Here is a 22,805-nt window from a genome sequence, read left to right on the forward strand (position 1 = left end):
ATTTAAGTTAAGGGTATACTAGTGCAGACCAAAATATTCAAGTTAAGGGTATACTAGTGAATACCAAAATATTCAAGTTAAGGATATACTAGTAGAGACTAAAATATTCATGTTAAGGGTATACTAGTGGAGACTAAAATATTCAAGTTAAGGGTATACTAGTGAATACCAATATATTCAAGTTAAGGATATACTAGTAGAGACTAAAATATTCATGTTAAGGGTATAATAGTGGAGACTAAACTATTCATGTTAAGGGTGTACTAGTGAATACCAAAATATTCAAGTTAATGATATACTAGTAGAGACTAAAATATTCATGTTAAGGGTATACTAGTGGAGACTAAAATATTCATGTTAAGGGTATACTAGTAGAGACTAAAATATTCATGTTAAGGGTATACTAGTAGAGACTAAAATATTCATGTTAAGGGTATACTAGTGGAGACTAAAATATTCATGTTAAGGGTGTACTAGTGGAGACCAAAATATTCAAGTTAAGGATATACTAGTAGAGACTAAAATATTCATGTTAAGGGTTTACTAGTGGAGACCAAAATATTCATGTTAAGGGTATACTAGTGGAGACCAAAATATTCAAGTTAAGGGTATACTAGTGAATACCAAAATATTCAAGTTAAGGATATACTAGTAGAGACTAAAATATTCATGTTAAGGGTATACTAGTGGAGACCAAAATATTCATGTTAGGGGTATACTAGTGGAGACTAAAATATTCATGTTAAGGGTATACTAGTGGAGACCAAAATATTCATGTTAAGGGTATACTAGTGGAGACTAAAATATTCATGTTAAGGGTATACTAGTGGAGACCAAAATATTCATGTTAAGGGTATACTAGTGGAGACCAAAATATTCATGTTAAGTGTATACTAGTGGAGACTAAAATATTCATGTTAAGGGTATACTAGTGGAGACTAAAATATTCATGTTAAGGGTATACTAGTGGAGACCAAAATATTCATGTTAAGGGTATACTAGTGAAGACTAAAATATTCATGTTAAGGGTATACTAGTGGAGACTAAAATATTCATGTTAAGGGTATACTAGTGGAGACTAAAATATTCATGTTAAGGGTGTACTAGTGGAGACCAAAATATTCAAGTTAAGGGTATACTAGTGTAGACCAAAATATTCATGTTAAGGGTATACTAGTGGAGACCAAAATATTCATGTTAAGGGTATACTAGTGGAGACTAAAATATTCATGTTAAGTGTATACTAGTGGAGACTAAAATATTCATGTTAAGGGTATACTAGTGGAGACTAAAATATTCATGTTAAGGGTATACTAGTGGAGACCAAAATATTCATGTTAAGGGTATACTAGTGAAGACTAAAATATTCATGTTAAGGGTGTACTAGTGGAGACTAAAATATTCATGTTAAGGGTATACTAGTGGAGACCAAAATATTCATGTTAAGGGTATACTAGTGAAGACTAAAATATTCATGTTAAGGGTATACTAGTGGAGACCAAAATATTCATGTTAAGGGTATACTAGTGAAGACTAAAATATTCATGTTAAGGGTGTACTAGTGGAGACCAAAATATTCATGTTAAGGGTATACTAGTGGAGACTAAAATATTCATGTTAAGGGTGTACTAGTCAAAAACAAGAAGCATAAAGTAAGGTAAAAAAAACAACGTGACCAACGGTTTAAATATATGTTGAATATTAAGTATATGTTGAATATTAAATATATGTTGAATATTAAATATATGTTGAATATTAAGTATACGTTGAATATTAAATATATGTTGAATATTAAGTATACGTTGAATATTAAATATACGTTGAATATTAAATATATGTTGAATATTAAGTATACGTTGAATATTAAATATACGTTGAATATTAAATATGTTTAATATTAAATATATGTTGAATATTCAAGATATGTTGAATATTAAAGATATGCTGAATATTAAAGATATGTTGAATATTAAATATGCTGAATATTAAAGATATATTGTTCAAAACGGAGAGGTAAAATTAAAATCCAAAATCTTCCAACTGAAGATGTTCTAGTGGGTATAGAGGTACAGAGGTGAAAACTACAAGTATATGACAACCTGTGCAGCTAATGATTTAATGTTCGACAGTCCACTACCTTGATCTTTCCTTTACAGTGGTGATGAAACTCAACGTTATGGTGACGTGTCTACAGGTTATTATTGTTACACTTTTAGATTAACTCTCAACGTAAAAATATGTCCTTATAATATAAAGTCCCATAGCTTCTGTGAATGTAAGTGAAACAGAGTTAGAAACTGTGATAACAAGGTTTTAACCAATTAGCTGCGATGAATATACACCGTGTAGAACATTAGGGGTACACATAAACATTGTCAGTTTTTTTTGCTGTAAGTACGTTTTTAATATTTAGTATTCTTTATTTAGAAACACAAGCATTGAATCTTATAGGATATATATTTATTTTGAGTAGAGCGACCTGTTCTGTTATGAAGCTGATGAAATGGGTGGAGAGCCACTTCAGTCGCTCCCGACGGAAAGGGAAGAAAGATGAACCACAAAGATTGTCACCTCAGGACGAAAACGATATCACTTATGCAAACTGTTTCTCTCAACACGTTGCAGCTCAACCCCCAGGGGAATGCTATACCCCTCGACCTCTCTCCATACAAGAGAAAAAAGTCTCTAACATCCGCACAAGTTTCTTGGATCTCGCTGCCGTGCATGACGTCAATTGTCCACGACAACGATCACGTATTCGAACCAATCCGTGGATTAATTGTAATACAAGTTCCATCTGTAGTTCCGTGGACAGCGGTTGGGGCAGCTCTCCGTCCTCAAGTCCTTCAGATAGCTCTGAAACAACCGAAACGCAAAACAGAACATTTGGACCATGGATTTTATCGTCGTCCATCGGACGTGGTCGTGATGTTCGTCTGATTTCAGCACCACAGTTAATGTTCCCCGAATTTTGGGTCACAAGAGATACTGGCCAACTGTCAACTACCACATCCATGTCCACCTCTGACATCCGGATCATTCTAGGACAGACGAAGTGTGGACTTACACCTGCAGCATGGCCTCTCTCTTGTAGGCACAGACCACGAAACCCAAATTTTGATGTTGAGGAAGTATTTCTTGAAGATCTTTCTGAAAACAGTGAACAAATCAAGAACTCCGTTCTGGAAGTGTTCAACAATCCAGAAGCAGGTGGTGCGTGTTCTCGCGCAGCTTCCACGATTCACGTCAGCAGCAAGTTAGAATCATTGGCCGAGAAGGTGAAGCGTTTACGAGCCGAACGCTGTCTCGTCCAGGAAAAAATCAACCGGATTCGAGAAGTGGATCAGTTGAGGAGAGAAGAGGGTTTTATGGTTCACCAAGAGCTTTTAGAATATCGCAGAACTCTTCTGTTACGTACCTTGAAAGGCCTTCATCTTCGTGTAAAACAGCAAAATAAGAGGTTGCTAAGGGCCTATAGCACAACCCAGGAATTGAGAATAAAATGGGCAGAAACGTAGATGTTGTAGTGATGGATATTTCTATTTAGAATGTTTGTAGATGTTGTACTGATGGATATTTCTTTACAATGTTTGTAGATGTTGTACTGATGGACATTTCTATTTAGAATGTTTGTAGATGTTGTACTGATGGATATTTCTATTTAGAATGTTTGTAGATGTTGTACTGATGGATATTTCTATTTATAATGTTTGTAGATGTTGTACTGATGAATATTTCTATTTAGAATGTTTGTAGATGTTGTACTGATGGATATTTCCATTCAGAATGTTTGTAGATGTTGTACTGATGGATATTTCTATTTAGAATGTTTGTAGATGTTGTACTGATGGACATTTCTATTTAGAATGTTTGTAGATGTTGTACTGATGGATATTTCCATTTAGAATGTTTGTAGATGTTGTACTGATCGATATTTCTATTTAGAATGTTTGTAGATGTTGTACTGATGGACATTTCTATTTAAAATGTTTGTACGTCATCACAATAATTTGAAGCTTAGATGTGATAGTGTCCAAAAAACTGATGATTGATCTTCAAATATTGTATTTTCTCTTTACATTTAAATTTAAGTGTTGTAATGCAAATTTAAAGGTTGTTAGAAGTAACTATAGGAACTGAACCACAGTTGTCTGATGTGCTCTAATTTGTTAAAGATGTTCTTGATTTTAAGGTTCTACTAAATTTCCAAGTGTTCAAAATCCTCCCAGTTCTTGTCAGTTCATTACAGTTCTTCAATTTCATCAGTTCATTACAGTTCTTCAATTTAATCAGTTCATTACAGTTCTTCTATTTCATCAGTTCATTACAGTTCTTCTATTTCATCAGTTCATTACAGTTCTTCTGTTTCATCAGTTCATTACAGTTCTTCTATTTCATCAGTTCATTACAGTTCTTCTGTTTCATCAGTTTATTACAATTCTTCTATTTCATCAGTTTATTACAGTTCTTCTATTTCATCAGTTTATTACAGTTCTTCTATTTCATCAGTTCATTACAGTTCTTCTGTTTCATCAGTTCATTACAGTTCTTCTGTTTCATCAGTTCATTACAGTTCTTCTGTTTCATCAGTTCATTACAGTTCTTCTGTTTCATCAGTTCATTACAGTTCTTCTATTTCATCAGTTCATTACAGTTCTTCTATTTCATCAGTTCATTACAGTTCTTCTGTTTCATCAGTTCATTACAGTTCTTCTATTTCATCAGTTCATTACAGTTCTTCTGTTTCATCAGTTCATTACAGTTCTTCTGTTTCATAGATAACGGGCTGTTGTTGTTTTTGAGAAAGTGAAGAATCATTGGGTTATTCTTGACTAGAAAGCTGATGGAGAGATATGGCTGTAAGAATGACAAAACATTCAAATCTCTTGATGTTCACATTAGAATCCTTCATGATACACCTAAGAGAGGTAAGAAATACCATTATTGATTCATGAACGGTAGAACACACTTACTTCTACTAGTATAGAAGTTTGGTTGTTACTTTCCATCAGTAACACATCAACCATGTGCATCTGTATTAAAAATAATATTGTAGTGATAACCCACACATCAACCATGTGCATCTGTATTAATAGTAATATTATCGTGATAACCCACACATCAACCATGTGCATCTGTATTAATAGTAATATTGTGATGATAACCCACACATCAACCATGTGCATCTGTATTAATAGTAATATTGTAGTGATAACCCCCACATCAACCATGTGCATCTGTATTAATAGTACTATTGTGGTGATAACCCACAGATCAACCATGTGCATCTGTATTAATAGTAATATTGTACTGATAACCCACACATCAACAGTGTGCATCTGTATTAATAGTAATATTGTAGTGATAACCCAGACATCAACCATGTGCATCTGTATTGATAGTAATATTGTAGTGATAATCCACACATCAACCATATGCATCTGTATTAATAGTAATATTGTAGTGATAACCCACACATCAACCATGTGCATCTGTATTAATAAAAATATTGTGATGATAACCCACACATCAACCATGTGCATCTGTATTAATAGTACTATTGTGGTGATAACCCACATATCAACCATGTGCATCTGTATTAATAGTACTATTGTGGTGATAACCCACATATCAACCATGTGAATCTGTATTAATAGTAATACTGTAGTGATAACCCACACATTAACCATGTGCATCTGTATTAATAGTAATATTGTGGTGATAACCCACACATTAACCATGTGCATTTGTATTAATAGTAATATTGTGGTGATAACCCACACATCAACCATGTGCATCTGTATTAATAGTAATATTGTAGTGATAATCCACACATCAACCATGTGCATCTGTATTAATAGTAATATTGTAGTGATAATCCACACATCAACCATGTGCATCTGTATTAATAGTAAAATTGTGGTGATAACCCACACATTAACCATGTGCATCTGTATTAATAGTAATATTGTAGTGATAATCCACACATCAACCATGTGCATCTGTATTAACAGTAATATTGTAGTGATAACCCACACATCAACCATGTGCATCTCTATTAATAGTAATATTGTGATGATAACCCACACATCAACCATGTGCATCTGTATTAATAGTAATACTGTAGTGATAACCCACACATTAACCATGTGCATCTGTATTAATAGTAATATTGTGGTGATAACCCACACATTAACCATGTGCATTTGTATTAATAGTAATATTGTGGTGATAACCCACACATCAACCATGTGCATCTGTATTAATAGTAATATTGTAGTGATAATCCACACATCAACCATGTGCATCTGTATTAATAGTAATATTGTAGTGATAATCCACACATCAACCATGTGCATCTGTATTAATAGTAAAATTGTGGTGATAACCCACACATTAACCATGTGCATCTGTATTAATAGTAATATTGTAGTGATAATCCACACATCAACCATGTGCATCTGTATTAATAGTAATATTGTAGCGATAATCCACACATCAACCATGTGCATCTGTATTAATAGTAATATTGTAGTGATAATCCACACATCAACCATGTGCATCTGTATTAATAGTAATATTGTAGTGATAACCCCCACATCAACCATGTGCATCTCTATTAATAGTACTATTGTGGTGATAACCCACACATCAACCATGTGCATCTATATTAATAGTACTATTGTGGTGATAACCCACACATCAACCATGTGCATCTATATTAATAGTAATATTGTAGTGATAACCCACACATTAACCATGTGCATCTGTATTAATAGTAATATTGTGATGATAACCCACACATCAACCATGTGCATCTGTATTAATAGTAATATTGTAGTGATAGCCCACACATCAACCGTGTGCATCTGTATTAATAGTAATATTGTAGTGATAACCCACACATTAACCATGTGCATCTGTATTAATAGTAATATTGTAGTGATAACCCACACATCAACCATGTGCATCTGTATTAATAGTAATATTGTAGTGATAACCCACCCATCAACCATGTGCATCTGTATTAATAGTAATATTGTAGAGATAATCCACACATCAACCATGTGCATCTGTATTAATAGTAATATTGTAGTGATAACCCACACATCAACCATGTGCATCTGTATTAATAGCAATATTGTGGTGATAACCCACACATCAACCATGTGCATCTGTATTAATAGTACTATTGTAGTGATAACCCACACATCAACCATGTGCATCTGTATTAATAGTAATATTGTAGCGATAACCCACACATCAACCATGTGCATCTGTATTAATAGTAATATTGTAGTGATAATCCACACATCAACCATGTGCATCTGTATTAATAGTAATATTGTAGTGATAATCCACACATTAACCATGTGCATCTGTATTAATAGTAATATTGTAGCGATAATCTACATATCAACCATGTGCATCTGTATTAACAGTAATATTGTAGTGATAACCCACACATCAACCATGTGCATCTGTATTAATAGTAATATTGTAGTGATAATCCACACATCAACCATGTGCATCTGTATTAATAGTAATATTCTAGTGATAATCCACACATCAACCATGTGCATCTGTATTAATAGTAATATTGTAGTGATAACCCACACATCAACCATGTGCATCTGTATTAATAGTAATATTGTAGTGATAACCCACCCATCAACCATGTGCATCTGTATTAATAGTAATATTGTAGCGATAACCCACACATCAACCATGTGCATCTGTATTAATAGTAATATTGTAGTGATAATCCACACATAAACCATGTGCATCTGTATTAATAGTAATATTGTAGTGATAATCCACACATCAACCATGTGCATCTGTATTAATAGTAATATTGTAGAGATAATCCACACATCAACAGTGTGCATCTGTTTCGAGTGTACCCTGTTTCAATGCCAACACACTGAAGTTATAAAGAGCAGCACATAGAATTAATACCGGTATTGTACACCATATGATATGTCATCTTCTAATGAAGTTTTCTTTACCAACAACAAGCCATCTGATTTCACAAATGATAATCTGAAACCTTTGTTTATGAAAAGCATTATTTCTAACCTGAGTCACTTCACTGAAGGCTTAGGTTGTATCACCTTACTCAATACCTGAGTAATGTCACTTCTCTGAAGGCTTAAGTTGTATCACCTTACTGAATACCTGAGTAATGTCATTTCTCTGAAGGCTTAAGTTGTATCACCTTACTGAATACCTGAGTAATGTCATTTCTCTGAAGGCTTAAGTTGTATCACCTTACTGAATACCTGAGTAATGTCACTTCACTGAAGGCTTAAGTTGTATCACCTTACTGAATACCTGAGTAATGTCACTTCACTGAAGGCTTAAGTTGTATCACCTTACTGAATACCTGAGTAATGTCACTTCTCTGAAGGTTTAAGTTGTATCACCTCACTGAATACCCAAGTAATGTCACTTCTCTGAAGGCTTAAGTTGTATCACCTTACTGAATACCCGAGTAATGTCACTTCACTGAAGGCTTAAGTTGTATCACCTTACTGAATACCTGAGTAATGTCACTTCACTGAAGGCTTAAGTTGTATCACCTTACTGAATACCTGAGTAATGTCACTTCTCTGAAGGCTTAAGTTGTATCACCTCACTGAATACCTGAGTAATGTCACTTCTCTGAAGGCTTAAGTTGTATCACCTTACTGAATACCTGAGTAATATCACTTCTCTGAAGGCTTAAGTTGTATCACCTTACTGAATACCTGAGTAATATCACTTCACTGAAGGCTTAAGTTGTATCACCTCACTGAATACCTGAGTAATGTCACTTCACTGAAGACATACATACGTGTAGTGTTTTCATTGTTACAAGAACAGTCTTACATAAATGTGGTGTTTCACTGTTACAAGAACAGTCTTACATCAGTGCAGTGTTCTCATTGTTACAAGAACAGTCTGACATAAATGTGGTGTTTCACTGTTACAAGAACAGTCTTACATCAGTGCGGTGTTCTCATTGTTACAAGAACAGTCTGACATAAATGTGGTGTTTTCATTGTTATAAAAGCACTCTTACATAAGTGTGGCGTTTCACTGTTACAAGAACAGTCTGACATAAATGTGGTGTTTCACTGTTACAAGAACACTCTAACATATGTGTATTGTTTTCATTGTTATAAAAGCACTCTTACATAAGTGTGGTGTTTTCATTGTTGTAAGTTTATTCTTAAACAAGTATGTTGTCCTCACAGTTGTAGCAAGAACGTTTTGAATCAAATGGTTTATGATGAAAATGCTCATTTTGAGTTGTTTAAGTGTACTAGACTATTCAATCAGAATGGGGACATTTAACATCTTTATTCTATCTTATAAAGGTGACTAAAACAAGGACCTCTGTTTTTCGCTTCGAAACAGCCTTATCACAAGAAGATCCTATAATCTGATAACCCTCACAGTAACCTCAAGGTTACTTACGATACCAACATTTTTCTATAGTTGTTTGTCGTCTGTATTGGTAACTTCCACCCTTCAGTCAACACTGTAAGTTTTAACCAATAACAACAAAACTAGGCCTGACATTTGGCTCGTGTCGCAACTATTCACTGGGGTAGTGTTGTTTCTTCAAAGTATTTAAAAAGATAACTTCAATTACGATGCACTGAGACAACCATTATCAACCTATAAAACAAACAATATTGTTTGTCCATACTATGGTGAAGATAGTTCCGAAAATAAAGTTACATTTACCACCATTTTCTGAGTTAAATCATTATTTAAAGAGGTCATAGAATTAGCATACAGGAATCAATCCATCTCCAGCTTAGGTAAATCATTTCAACATTAACAACATGACAGAAACGTTTGATGGAATGCACGATGAAAAAATTAACGATTATTATACGACAGACGAAAGAAAATAAACAAAACTGATAATTTTATAATACAATAAGCTAAAAACTTGAGAAAATTTTCTGTATAAAAAATACATGAGTAATACTCATCTGTTCAGAAGAATGAGAGATAAAAGTTCTTCCCTATTCTGACATATTAAAATAACTAATTATTCGTTAGGCTCAGCTTATCATTACGAAAGATTGCTTATTTTCCCGACTACATATTCAGCGACGATTACAGCGGCATCTTCAGGTCAACAAATAAATTTCGTTAAAGGTGAATTTTATAGAAAAAAAGAAAACTTTGCAGTCAAAAGAACTACTCATACTGATTAATTTTGCAGATTCATATTTTTTATAAACAATATGTGCTAATAAAAGAAACATAGAACTTTGTGCAGAAAGAGCCCTTTCCGAGCGACAATCCGAATACGTTTGCCGCTAGGAAAAGTACTGTGACGTAATAGTTGCCAAACAAACCGCCAACGCCAGCGCGTTGAATGTAAATAAACATGGCCAGTGCATAAGAAGAAATAGAGGCGGAGTCAGTTTTGACTTTGTGTTCTGAACATTGTCGAATAACGCCATATCAATTCGAACCTACTCTGAACGAACCTAGAACAGTTGCTTTTGACACAGATCTGACATCTGTTTCATTTTTTACTCAGAAACTAGTGTTTAAAAATATGGCAACCACACAGGAATTATACCTAACCAAAGTACAGTTTCTAAGGCAATTATTAAATTTGTTGAAAATTCACCTTTAAGACAAGAAAAATTAATATTTTGTTCTCCCAGTAACAAAATATTATTTCATTCCATATTGTACAACTTGCTAATATAATCTATGCTCATGTAAGGTGTATGTGTTTTTTAGGGTAGTTTATCCTGCATCGTAGTACTTATTAATGTAAAAATAAAATAACCTGGGAGTTCAAACACTTATTATTAATAATTTGATTATTAAAAATATTTTAAAATACAGTCTATTTTCAGTTAAACTGAAACAAACTTGAGCTCAATTATTTGGCTAAGAATTGTACGCGTTCGTTACCTGCCTTTTAAAGTTTCAATAAACAATAATGCAATATTTCACACTCATGTTAAATATTCCAACAATATTTCACAAACAATGATAAACATGTCAATATTTTAACAATAGTTTTAACGACAACTGAAATAGAGCGTCAATATATCTTTTCCACTTATGATATTTTAAATTATTGTGAAATATATTTCGTTCAATAACTGAAACTTATATACTTGTATTATATTTATTTTAGATATAATAATAAGAGTTTTAATATACCGTGGAATAGTTTGGATTGATTTATGATATATACTCTTCAAAAAAGAAACGCAAAAGGGATATTTTTGTTATTTTAAAGAGAAATATATGTAATAACGTTCCAAGCTCAGAGTATGTGATGTTACACATGTTAAGGCACTGATTGTCAGACCAAAATGACAATAAACGTTGTGCACATTGAAAACGGAGGAAAACATCGGATTTTTCGCCAAAACGCATTCGTGTCCAATAAATTTGTTTGAGAGATCTGCATGTTCTGCAAGTGCAACATGTGCAAAATCCCTATAAAAGTGACGGGTTCTCGGTTTCCATAGCTCAGTGTTAAGCCACCGACACGCAATACAGTTACGCCAAGACTGACTGAAGCACAACGCAACAACCCCATTGGTCGCTTGGAAGCAGGCGAATCTCGATCAGATGTTGCCAGAGCTTTGAATGTCCACCCAAGCACCATCACAAGGCTATGGAATCGTCACCAACAACATGGATCAACTTGTGACCGTCCATGATCTGGCAGACCTCGTGTGGCCACGCCCACACAAGATCACTGCATCCGGTTACGTCACCTTCAGAATAGAACCACCACTGCGACGTCTACTGCCTCAACCATACCAGGGCTGCGTAGGATTTCCGATCAGACCGTACGCAACCGTCGACGAGATTCTTAGGCCCCATGTGCAACCCATTATGGTGAACGTCAACGACGTTTTTCAACATGACAACGCCCGTCCTCACACAGCCCAAATCACCACTGTCTTCTTGAGACACCACAACATCAACGTTCTTCCCTAGCCCTCCAGATCACCAGATTTAAACCCCATCGAACATCTTTGGGACGAGTTGGACCGACGTCTGTGACGGCGACAACCTTAACCGCAGACTCTACCTCAGCTTGCAGCAGCTTTGCAGGCTGAGTGGACAGCCATTCCACAGGATGTGATTCGTCATCTCATCGCTTCCATGGGCAGGAGATGCCAATCAGTTATTGATGCTCACGGGGGCATACTCGTTATTGACGTTGAATGACATTAAACTTCAACTAGTGAGCGTGGACTTCGCCTTTGCAGACTTTGGATGTTCAGCAGTGAATGTGCAAAGTTTCACACATGTCATACAGAACTACCCGGAATAAACTTGTTAACAATATGTCTCAAATTTTGCCTTTTGCGTTTCTTTTTTTGAAGAGTATATATCTTAGCTATATCGTATATCTTAATAAAAAGAAAATTATAAAACCTACTAGAACCTTTAAATGTCATTAACACAGATCATGCTAGAATAATTTTAATGATAATGTTGTAATAAATGGACATTTTTAAAAGCAAAACGAAATATTAACAATGAAAAAAGTGTAATCTACTTTTGTTTTAAGATGCATGTTAGCATGGTCAGCTTTTATCAAATATTACCAATTATTTCATCAAGGAAAATATACAACTATTGGTGTTCAAACTTAAACAAAATGGTGGTTTGTTGTATATCATTTTATCAAACACCCTAAACGCGTTTGACTTTGCTCTGAGATTTCTCAGGTAAAAACAAAGTGAATGGTAAAACGTTTCCAGTAATATTTTATTCTTATTATACGTGTGTTACTGCAATGTTGAAGTTAGTAGGAATACAATACGTTTGTTTTACTTATTTTTAAGTGTTGATTTGTAATTCTAACTCAAGCTGTGGCGACAGAACATTTATAGTGATGGTGAAATCATTAAACAAAACTGAAACCCTATACATAGTGAAGGCTGCGAGTTCGATTGTTGTTATTGGTAAAACCAATACGTGAATAGCGCCCCTATACTTCAAAAAAGGAAACTATCGTCGCAGGCTAAGTTCTCGTGCCCTTCGACACAACGGTTGTTTTTATAAAGTCATTCTTTTTTACTTCCTTGTTTTATTCTAAGTATAAAAGTGACGTCTTTAGGTTTGAGTTTTGTTTTTATACAAACGTGAAGATTCTTTTCCTTATTATGATTGTAAAATAACTTTACATGTTATTTATATTGTTTTTATTTCTCTTATACTGAGTTTGTACATTTTATTTCAATTAAAATGTGTTTTATCCAACTCACTAAATGTGTTAAAGTGAACCTTAGAACAATATACTTTACAACTCAACTCCATTTTGTGTCTATTGTACATACATAAGATGTGAAATTCATTACTAATAAAAGTTAATATAAATCACACATTTTATACGTAAGCCTCTTTTGACACATTGATTAATGTAATTAGTAACACCGTCAGTAGTCATGGTGATTTCAAATTATATTTCCTACCAAGTTCATAAGTTTGAAAGTACTGAGACTTTTGTTTAGTCCACAGAAATAACTTAAAATAAATTTCCCTTGTAATAATAGCTAAAAACTTACAGACAATAGTTTATTGAAGTCCGTTAGAGCTTAATTTATGGTGGTTCATAAACCCTAAATGGTAGTCATTCTTTATATTTCACTTAAATCAATTAGATATTCGGAGAAAAATATAGATTATTTGTTACTATTTAAACTAGCTAAGCCAAGCCTACAGAGATAGAACTTATTTATATTTTACTAAAATCTACCAGGCCCTTAGAAACAGAACTTATACTTGGATCATCTGCACACTTAAGAGAGACTTAAGACTGTAACTTATTAGTTACAGAACACGTTTGATATTGTATCATTTCTGTGGATTGTAACTAGCAGATGTGAACAAGTTTAATATTATATCACTCCTGTGAACTGTAACTAACATGTGTAAACACGTCTGATGAAAACAACAAATTAAAATAATAAAGTTTTGTTATTTATCGATATTTTGAGCGATCTTGACTAATATATTTAAAACTAAATATATTTTTTATTAATTGACAAAAACCGCTGTCAGCGAGTTAATTCTGTTCATTGCAATACGTTGGAAACAGTTAACAGATTTCAAATAGTACCTTAATATATGGTTTAAACTTTAAATGATAGATATTAGAAAGTGATCTGAAAGCTTTTACTGCCACCTCTTGAGCAATATTAAAACTATGTAATTTTTACAGTTAACAATCCAATATAAAAAATTAATAATAGTTATGACAAATATGAAAGTCTCATATAAAGAGGAGAAACTATAAATTAATGTTATTTTAAGTTACGAGAGAACTCTAAATTTTTAGATCTTCCTGACTTGTTCCAACTGAAGCCAGTCGTAAAACAAAGAAATACAAAATGCATATATATATATTTCCTTTTAAAGTGGACTAAAAGGAGAGAAATCACAAAACTACTGAAACTAATAGTTACTGAAATAACCGGGAAAAGTTTATGAAAATTACTAGAACGTGTTATTACATGCTATATCAAAAAAGTGAGTATGGTTGTATAACAGTAAAGGAAACTAGTTGCGCCAGTATAGATGGCACTGTACGATTGGTGGAGAGTAGTCACATGATCAGCATATATTATTAAGTGGCACAAAACTGGTGAGGTTTAACAACAAGTGCGATGTTGAAAAATGCTTCGGGTGAGAGTGGACAAAACAGTTTTGGAATTGCTTGACCTAAACTGAAATTAATAAAACTGCTGGACTCAAATAATGATATTTATAAATATACTAAAGTAAGAGAATTTTATACAGAGAGGTAGTGGACTTTAGGGTGGACTCATATATTGATATTTACAAATATACTAAAGTGAGAGAATATTATACAGAGAGGTAGTGGACTTTAAGGTGGACTCAAATAATGATATTTACAAATTACTAAAGTGAGAGAATATTATACAGAGAGGTAGTGGACTTTAGGGTGGATTCAAATAATGATATTTACAAATATACTAAAGTGAGAGAATATTATACAGAGAATTAGTGGGCTTTAAGGTGGACTCAAATAATGATATTTACAAACATACTAAAGTGATAGAATATTATACAGAGAGGTAGTGGACTTTAAGGTGGACTCAAATAATGATATTTACAAATTTACTAAAGTGAGAGAATATTATACAGAGAATTAGTGGGCTTTAAGGTGGACTCAAATAATGATATTTACAAACATACTAAAGTGATAGAATATTATACAGAGAGGTAGTGGACTTTAAGGTGGACTCAAATAATGATATTTACAAATTTACTAAAGTGAGAGAATATTATACAGATAGGTAGTGGACTTTAAGGTGGACTCAAATAATGATATTTACAAATTTACTAAAGTGAGAGAATATTATACAGTTAGGTAGTGAACTTTAAGGTGGACTCAAATAATGATATTTACAAACATACTAAAGTGATAGAATATTATCCAGAGAGGTAGTGGACTTTGAGGTGGACTCAAATAATGATATTTACAAATATACTAAAGTGAGAGAATATTATACAGAGAATTAGTGGGCTTTAAGGTGGACTCAAATAATGATATTTACAAACATACTAAAGTGATAGAATATTATACAGAGAGGTAGTGGACTTTAAGGTGGACTCAAATAATGATATTTACAAATTTACTAAAGTGAGAGAATATTATACAGATAGGTAGTGGACTTTAAGGTGGACTCAAATAATGATATTTACAAATATACTAAAGTGAGAGAATATTATACAGAGAGGTAGTGGACTTTAAGGTTCTATATGACAAGGAGTGACCTTGAGAATATTATACAGAGAAGTAGTGGACATTAAGGTTCTATATGACCAGGAGTGAGCTTGAGAATATTATACAGAGAAGTAGTGGACATTAAGGTTCTATATGACCAGGAGTGACCTTCTTATCAGTGGAGGTAAAACTTCTCATGTATACATCTTGGAGCTCTGTAATTAGGAAACTAAATAAAAATAGCTGACTGACAGTGTTGCAGCTTATGTTGCAAGTGTATTAATGGTCCTAAAATCAAAATGTCAAGTATTTCAACCTGTATGGTAACTAGATAAGTAACCGTTTTCAATCTGACTATTTTTTCATTCTTTTTTATTATTATCTCGTGTATTTGGGATCAGGAATTAGTTTTACATTTTTATTCAATATTCTACATAAAATGATTTTAATTTATAATTAACATAATGTTTTGGAACAACATGGGACTTATTGGTCCATCTCAGCTGTTCCATCCTCTAAACTAAAATAATTTTTATAAAAATCTTGAATCTAGCCCTCATAATTCATATGCTTATAAAGCTTTTTTATTAAACTCAATCAAATTTACTGCATCTTCAACATCTGAAGACAGCCCATAACAAAGGCCAACCACCCTCATAGAGAAATGAAACTGTCTTAGCTGAAGATGACTCCTATCCTGCCAGAATTTATATTTTTGTTCTCTAGTCCATCTGTTCTTACTTTTGAATGTAATGATACGTTGACAGTATCAGTTCACCTACATACTACAATCAGGTATCACTAACCTTTCTTTTTGAGAGAGATTTCAGCTTCTCCTCATATGACAATCCTTCCATTCCAGGTATCTTTCTGTAACCATTTTTAAAAAAATTCAATGTCTTTGTTAAGGTAAGGAGCCCAAGACTGAAAACAATATCTTAAATGTGGCCTAACCATACAATAACTATACAATAAAATCATAACCTCGTTAGACTTGTATTCAGTATTTCTGTAGATACAATATAAAGCTCTATATTTGTCCTACCTTTACTAACAGCACACAATTTGGATGGTTTCAGAGGCTGATCAACTATAACATCAACATCTCTTTCTTTCATGACACTGTTAAGAATATTCATATCGAAATTATGCTAATAGCCCACATGCATTGTCTTACATTTATTATAATTAAACCCCATCAACCATTTATTTACCCAACTCACTGAATTATCTAAATCCTTGTGTAACTTAACAGCATGATCTACACATACAGCAATACAGAAAACCTTTATAGTCACCAAAGTCACTTATTAACTATTCCTTCATCTATGTCACTGATGTAAAGAACAAAGACTGAGACATGAGGTATCACACTTGCAACATCAATCCAGTGTCACAAACTCCATTTGTAACAACTCTCTTAATACCTGTGCTAACGAACTGTGCTTAACCTGAAGATGACCTTGGAAGGTCGAAACGTTGTTCTCTCCTTGTCAATAAAAGTGTTAATACCCATACCAGCCATTCTGAGATACATTTTTATTTCAAATGGGTTTCTCGTCATCAAGGATGTACCAAACTGAATGCTAGCTAGGCCTATAGAAAAACTAAATATTTCATGTGCTGGAAAAAACACAAAACAAAAATAAAATCGAATAAAATATGTGGTGTTATGATTAAAATTACAACTCTAAAAAAGATAAAAATAATGAAAATATTTTATTAAACTAAATCAGTTTTCTGATACGAAAATGTCTTAATACTTTGTTCTTTAAAATATATTAAAAATTTGACATGTTATTTAAAGTACAGTTCGGGCAGTAATTAGTTTGTTTTAAATTTCGCGCAAACCTACACGAGGGCTATCTACGCCAGTTATCTCTAATTTAGAAGTGTAAGACTAGAGAAAAAGCAGCTGGTCATCACACCCAGCGCCAACTCTTGGGTTACTCTTTTACCAACGAATAGTTGGATTGACCGTCACGTTATAACGCCTCCACAGCTGTTTGGTGTGACTGGGATGATTTTGAGTCTCAGACAGCGTACATGTATACGTAATATACTTTTCACACCTTGAGAATACATTTTCTTTATTCAAAAATGTTACTCAAAGAAATGAGAAACCACTTGTGAATTATTTCTTTCTAAACGACCTAATAACTGATAAATATTTCTAAGCACTTTCGTTATTCATGTGGTCTATAAAATAAAATACTTCTAATATTTCATAATGGGAACTGTATTTGATAAACATGATCTCTGGTATTAAAGAATAGGCATCGTCGTCTTTGGATACGACATATGCAGTGTTAATGACATATTATTAAATGTTTTTCTTGGATTTCATTTCTTAATCTCACGACAAAACATAATTTTCTACATTTGTTTAATATGTTTATTATTTATATTTAATCTATTTATTTTCATTTTTTTTCTCTGGGGCTTTGCGATATAAGATTTATACTGTTACTCTCTAGTCGAGTCCCAATTAGTCGATCTCTGTCACGTGACTACTCACTAGACCACTTACGAACGACTTTAGTTCATGGAATTTTCCACTACTTTTACAGGGAGGGTGAAAGTTTAATTTTTCAAAAATATAAAATATCGGATGAAATAGAAAAAGAGAGTACATTATTTAAGTGTTAAAAATGAATAAAAACCAGAGAAATAAAGTTCCTCCTAAACATAAAAACAGAGTACTGCCTCCCAGGAAAGCTAAAAAGTTATGTGTTAAACTAGAAAGCTTCGGTCTGACTGCTTTTTACCCAGCTGTAGAGTTGAAAGCTGAACCTGGTGACATAGTTGAAATCGATCGTACACTCTACGCACACTGGGCGATTTATGTTGGAGAAGGAAACGTAATTCATGTTTGTGGATTGAACAACGAAGATATTGCTACAGATACAGCTGTTGTTACGTTGGCAAAGTTAAGCGACGTAGCTGGGTTAAGTGGTGTTAGAATAAATAATAAAGACGTTCCAGCTAAAGAACGTAACCTGAAGGCGTTACCACCAAAACAAGTGATAGCGAACGCGTTTGCGTGTTTGAATAAATCGGTGGAATACAACTTGTTGACTCGAAGCTGCGAACATTATGTGACTGAGTGGAAATATGGAGAAGGTTGGAGTGACCAGGTGAGTAAATATATACAACTTAGGGGTTATACAAATATATACAACAACGTACTAAATATCAGCCAGTTATATAAATAATTAGGCTTAATTAGTTTAGCCTAGAAAGATATTACTGTTATACTCGGTAAAATTAAGAATTATTAGTTTACTTGATATATTGTGTATTCAGATGCAATACAGGTCAATAACTGACTTGTACTGGACTGTACCCCTGGTCATGCTATACTGTAATTTATAGTAACACTAAAACAGTATTATTGTCTATAATTACGGTATCAGTGCCAGAATACGTTACTTTATAATACAAAGTACTGTTACTAATTTTAATCTACTAACTGAAACTGTGTTGGACCTAAATTAAGTTCTATAATTTGTAAGTTCTAATACAGGTAGGCATATAGTGCATGTAAATCTGATACCTTTTACTCTTTCGGTTATAAATTGACAGGATTTGATAAGTTATTAAGAAACTTGTTTTGTTAGACGTACACCTTTGATGGATTTTGTGAATTGTTGGGGGTTTGCCGTTTGATAAAATTTAAAACTGAAAGGTGCTGTAATATATTTAACCTTGTTTATTAGAACTAAATGAGAGACCCCTATATTTAATTACGTTATATTTTCTCTTATTATAACATTTTAGGCCTCTGTTGCAGTGAGTGTCATGAGAACACTAACAAATGACTACGAAGCAGGACACAGTCAATTGGTCAACAGCTTGAATACAGTTCTCAACTGCCCTGTTTCTCCGAGCCCCAAATCGACACCCACTACTCAAACTTCTGCCCCTGACTTTACCCGATGAACCACAAACAAAAATACTGGAATTTGTAACGTGCACCTGGTTTATAAATTATATCTCGTTTTGTTTGTGATAGTCAGTGAAACATTGACAAACATACCTTAATGTCCTGTGTTTTTGAGTCGTTCGAAAAGGACATTTGAGTTCGTGTACGTGTTTTTATTTGGTTGATATCAGTACAACTTTGTTATATTGGCATTTTTAATTTGTTAATGCGATGATACGAAAGTGTAAGGCTTAATTATGATGTCTGTTTGCGAATTTAAACTAAAATGTAAATTGAAATTCGGGGATTTTAAAAATAATGACCCGTGGAAGTAAGACCAACGATGTTTCCGTGGTAAGTTGTCGCTGATTGTTAAATAACAAACGCGTTTTTAACATTGATACTCGACCTAAATAAACAAAATATGAATATACACTAGCGCACCCTTCATTTTTAAAATGCGTATTGCAAAAATCTGTATATTACTGAAGTATAATAACATTTCTATTTGTGGTTAGAGGAAATATTGACAATAATATTGTACTGAGTAAAACTTGAGACTTGGAAACCTCTGTTAATACAAGTAACGACTGCTTTACAGAAACTAATGACAGAAATAATAAAGATGTTATTTGGAAAATGTGTACATAAATTAATTTTTAGTAGTAAAGGTGGTATTGTAATAGTAAAATTGTATAAGAGTCATTATTGTGATTTCTTGTTCTAATAATTCAGTAATACATTATGATGAGGTAATACAGACTTTCATATAATAACTTAATATATTTCTTGACAGATCAAATAAATCCCATCGGATAGTTAGTACAATAAAATTGAATATGTTGTTAAAGTTACTGGAAACATAAACTCAATAAAATTATGTTTCGTGTGTTGACGTATTCCTCACGTGGCCTTGTTACCAGTTTATTTCTAGATATTTCTGTTCATTGTACACATTTATAGTTCAACTTTTATTGGCATCTCAAGGTACCAGTTTAGAGGATCGTGTGATGTGTGTCTTATTAAAACCATTTTGATTCAAATTTTAGATACAAATCTAATTAATAAAATATATTCATTTCGCAGACACTAAAGTAAAATTTCACAATATATTCTAACACTAAAGTACACCAAGTTGTATATTACAAGAACACCTAGCCTATTGTGTAACATTGTGAATACTGGATTCTCAGTAGCACAGCGTGATTTAAAACGCTAAAAACCGGGTTTCAGTACCTGTGGTGGGCGGCACAGGGATACCCCATTGTTTAACATTGCGCTTAACATCAAATAAACAAACAAATACTGAGTGTTTCAGGAAAATGTAAAACGAAGAAAAAATTCTACGTTTTAGTATTTACAATTAATATTTTCACAAAATTAGAATTCGAGTTCAGGATATCCACAGCTGAATCAGACTTGTTTGGGTAAAACTTTCACGCGTCTGCTCTCTAAGTTTATCAATATTTTAATATCTCACACTAATAAATGTTTATTAAAATAATACTGTCTTTAGCTTCATATGATCTACATACACTAATACTCTGGTTTTACTGAACTGTTCGTCCTGCGATCTACGTACACTAATACTCTGGTTTTACTGAACTGTTCGTCCTATGATCTACATACACTAATACTCTGGTTTTACTGAACTGTTCGTCCTGCGATCTACGTACACTAATACTCTGGTTTTACTGAACTGTTCGTCCTATGATCTACATACACTAATACTCTGGTTTTACTGAACTGTTCGTCCTGCGATCTACGTACACTAATACTCTGGTTTTACTGAACTGTTCGTCCTATGATCTACATACACTAATACTCTGGTTTTACTGAACTGTTCTTCCTGCGATCTACGTACACTAATACTCTGGTTTTACTGAACTGTTCGTCCTATGATCTACTTACACCAATACTCTGGTTTTACTGAACTGTTCGTCCTGCGATCTACGTACACTAATACTCTGGTTTTACTGAACTGTTCGTCCTGCGATCTACGTACACTAATACTCTGGTTTTACTGAACTGTTCGTCCTATGATCTACGTACACTAATACTCTGGTTTTACTGAACTGTTCGTCCTATGATCTACGTACACTAATACTCTGGTTTTACTGAACTGTTCGTCCTGCGATCTACGTACACTAATACTCTGGTTTTACTGAACTGTTCGTCCTATGATTTACATACACTAATACTCTGGTTTTACTGAACTGTTCGTCCTGCGATCTACGTACACTAATACTCTGGTTTTACTGAACTGTTCGTCCTATGATCTACGTACACTAATACTCTGGTTTTACTGAACTGTTCGTCCTGCGATCTACGTACACTAATACTCTGGTTTTACTGAACTGTTCGTCCTATGATCTACGTACACTAATACTCTGGTTTTACTGAACTGTTCGTCCTGCGATCTACGTACACTAATACTCTGGTTTTACTGAACTGTTCGTCCTGCGATCTACGTTCACTAATACTCTGGTTTTACTGAACTGTTCGTCCTGCGATCTACGTACACTAATACTCTGGTTTTACTGAACTGTTCGTCCTATGATCTACATACACTAATACTCTGGTTTTACTGAACTGTTCGTCCTGCGATCTACGTACACTAATACTCTGGTTTTACTGAACTGTTCGTCCTGCGATCTACGTACACTAATACTCTGGTTTTACTGAACTGTTCGTCCTGCGATCTACGTACACTAATACTCTGGTTTTACTGAACTGTTCGTCCTATGATCTACGTACATTAATACTCTGGTTTTACTGAACTGTTCGTCCTATGATCTACGTACACTAATACTCTGGTTTTACTGAACTGTTCGTCCTGCGATCTACGTACACTAATACTCTGGTTTTACTGAACTGTTCGTCCTATGATCTACATACACTAATACTCTGGTTTTACTGAACTGTTCGTCCTGCGATCTACGTACACTAATACTCTGGTTTTACTGAACTGTTCGTCCTATGATCTACGTACACTAATACTCTGGCTTTACTGAACTGTTCGTCCTGCGATCTACGTACACTAATACTCTGGTTTTACTGAACTGTTCGTCCTATGATCTACGTACACTAATACTCTGGTTTTACTGAACTGTTCGTCCTGCGATCTACGTA

General features: G+C 33.6%; 2 protein-coding genes and 1 long non-coding RNA gene across 5 annotated transcripts in view; 2 read left to right on the plus strand and 1 right to left on the minus strand.

Moving 5' to 3' along the window:
- The window catches only part of LOC143246807 (uncharacterized), a 49,585-nt gene extending 44,058 nt beyond the window's left edge, over window positions 1-5,527 (plus strand). For all 3 annotated transcript variants that reach the window (XM_076493976.1, XM_076493977.1, XM_076493978.1), the window contains one exon: window positions 2,474-5,527. In XM_076493976.1, coding sequence (XP_076350091.1) covers window positions 2,490-3,518 — 1,029 coding nt within the window. In that variant the 5' untranslated portion in view covers window positions 2,474-2,489 and the 3' untranslated portion in view covers window positions 3,519-5,527. The remainder of the gene's footprint in view (window positions 1-2,473) is intronic.
- Window positions 5,528-8,104: 2,577 nt separating this feature from the next.
- On the minus strand, window positions 8,105-16,938 carry LOC143246809 (uncharacterized). Its single transcript, XR_013026172.1, has 3 exons — window positions 16,794-16,938; window positions 16,555-16,618; window positions 8,105-9,666 (listed from the first exon to the last, which is right to left on the minus strand). It is a non-coding gene; the product is annotated as an uncharacterized LOC143246809 (long non-coding RNA).
- Window positions 16,939-18,316: 1,378 nt separating this feature from the next.
- On the plus strand, window positions 18,317-20,572 carry LOC143246810 (phospholipase A and acyltransferase 3-like). Its single transcript, XM_076493980.1, has 2 exons — window positions 18,317-18,885; window positions 19,529-20,572. The coding sequence occupies exons 1-2, from the start codon at window positions 18,400-18,402 to the stop codon at window positions 19,688-19,690; spliced, it is 648 nt and encodes a 215-aa protein (XP_076350095.1). The 5' UTR covers window positions 18,317-18,399; the 3' UTR covers window positions 19,691-20,572.
- Window positions 20,573-22,805: the final 2,233 nt, after the last annotated feature.

The sequence above is a fragment of the Tachypleus tridentatus genome, chromosome 3 (genome assembly GCF_004210375.1).
Source record: "Tachypleus tridentatus isolate NWPU-2018 chromosome 3, ASM421037v1, whole genome shotgun sequence".
Taxonomy (NCBI): Eukaryota; Metazoa; Arthropoda; class Merostomata; order Xiphosura; family Limulidae; genus Tachypleus; species Tachypleus tridentatus.

What these genes read in the sequence shown, in the direction of transcription:
- LOC143246810 (XM_076493980.1), top strand. Translation starts at nt 18,400, where the DNA reads ATGAATAAAAACCAGAGAAATAAAGTTCCTCCTAAACATAAAAACAGA. An exon ending in GAGAAGGTTGGAGTGACCAG is followed by an intron (nt 18,886 to 19,528) that starts GTGAGTAAATAT and finishes ATAACATTTTAG; the next exon opens with GCCTCTGTTGCAGTGAGTGT.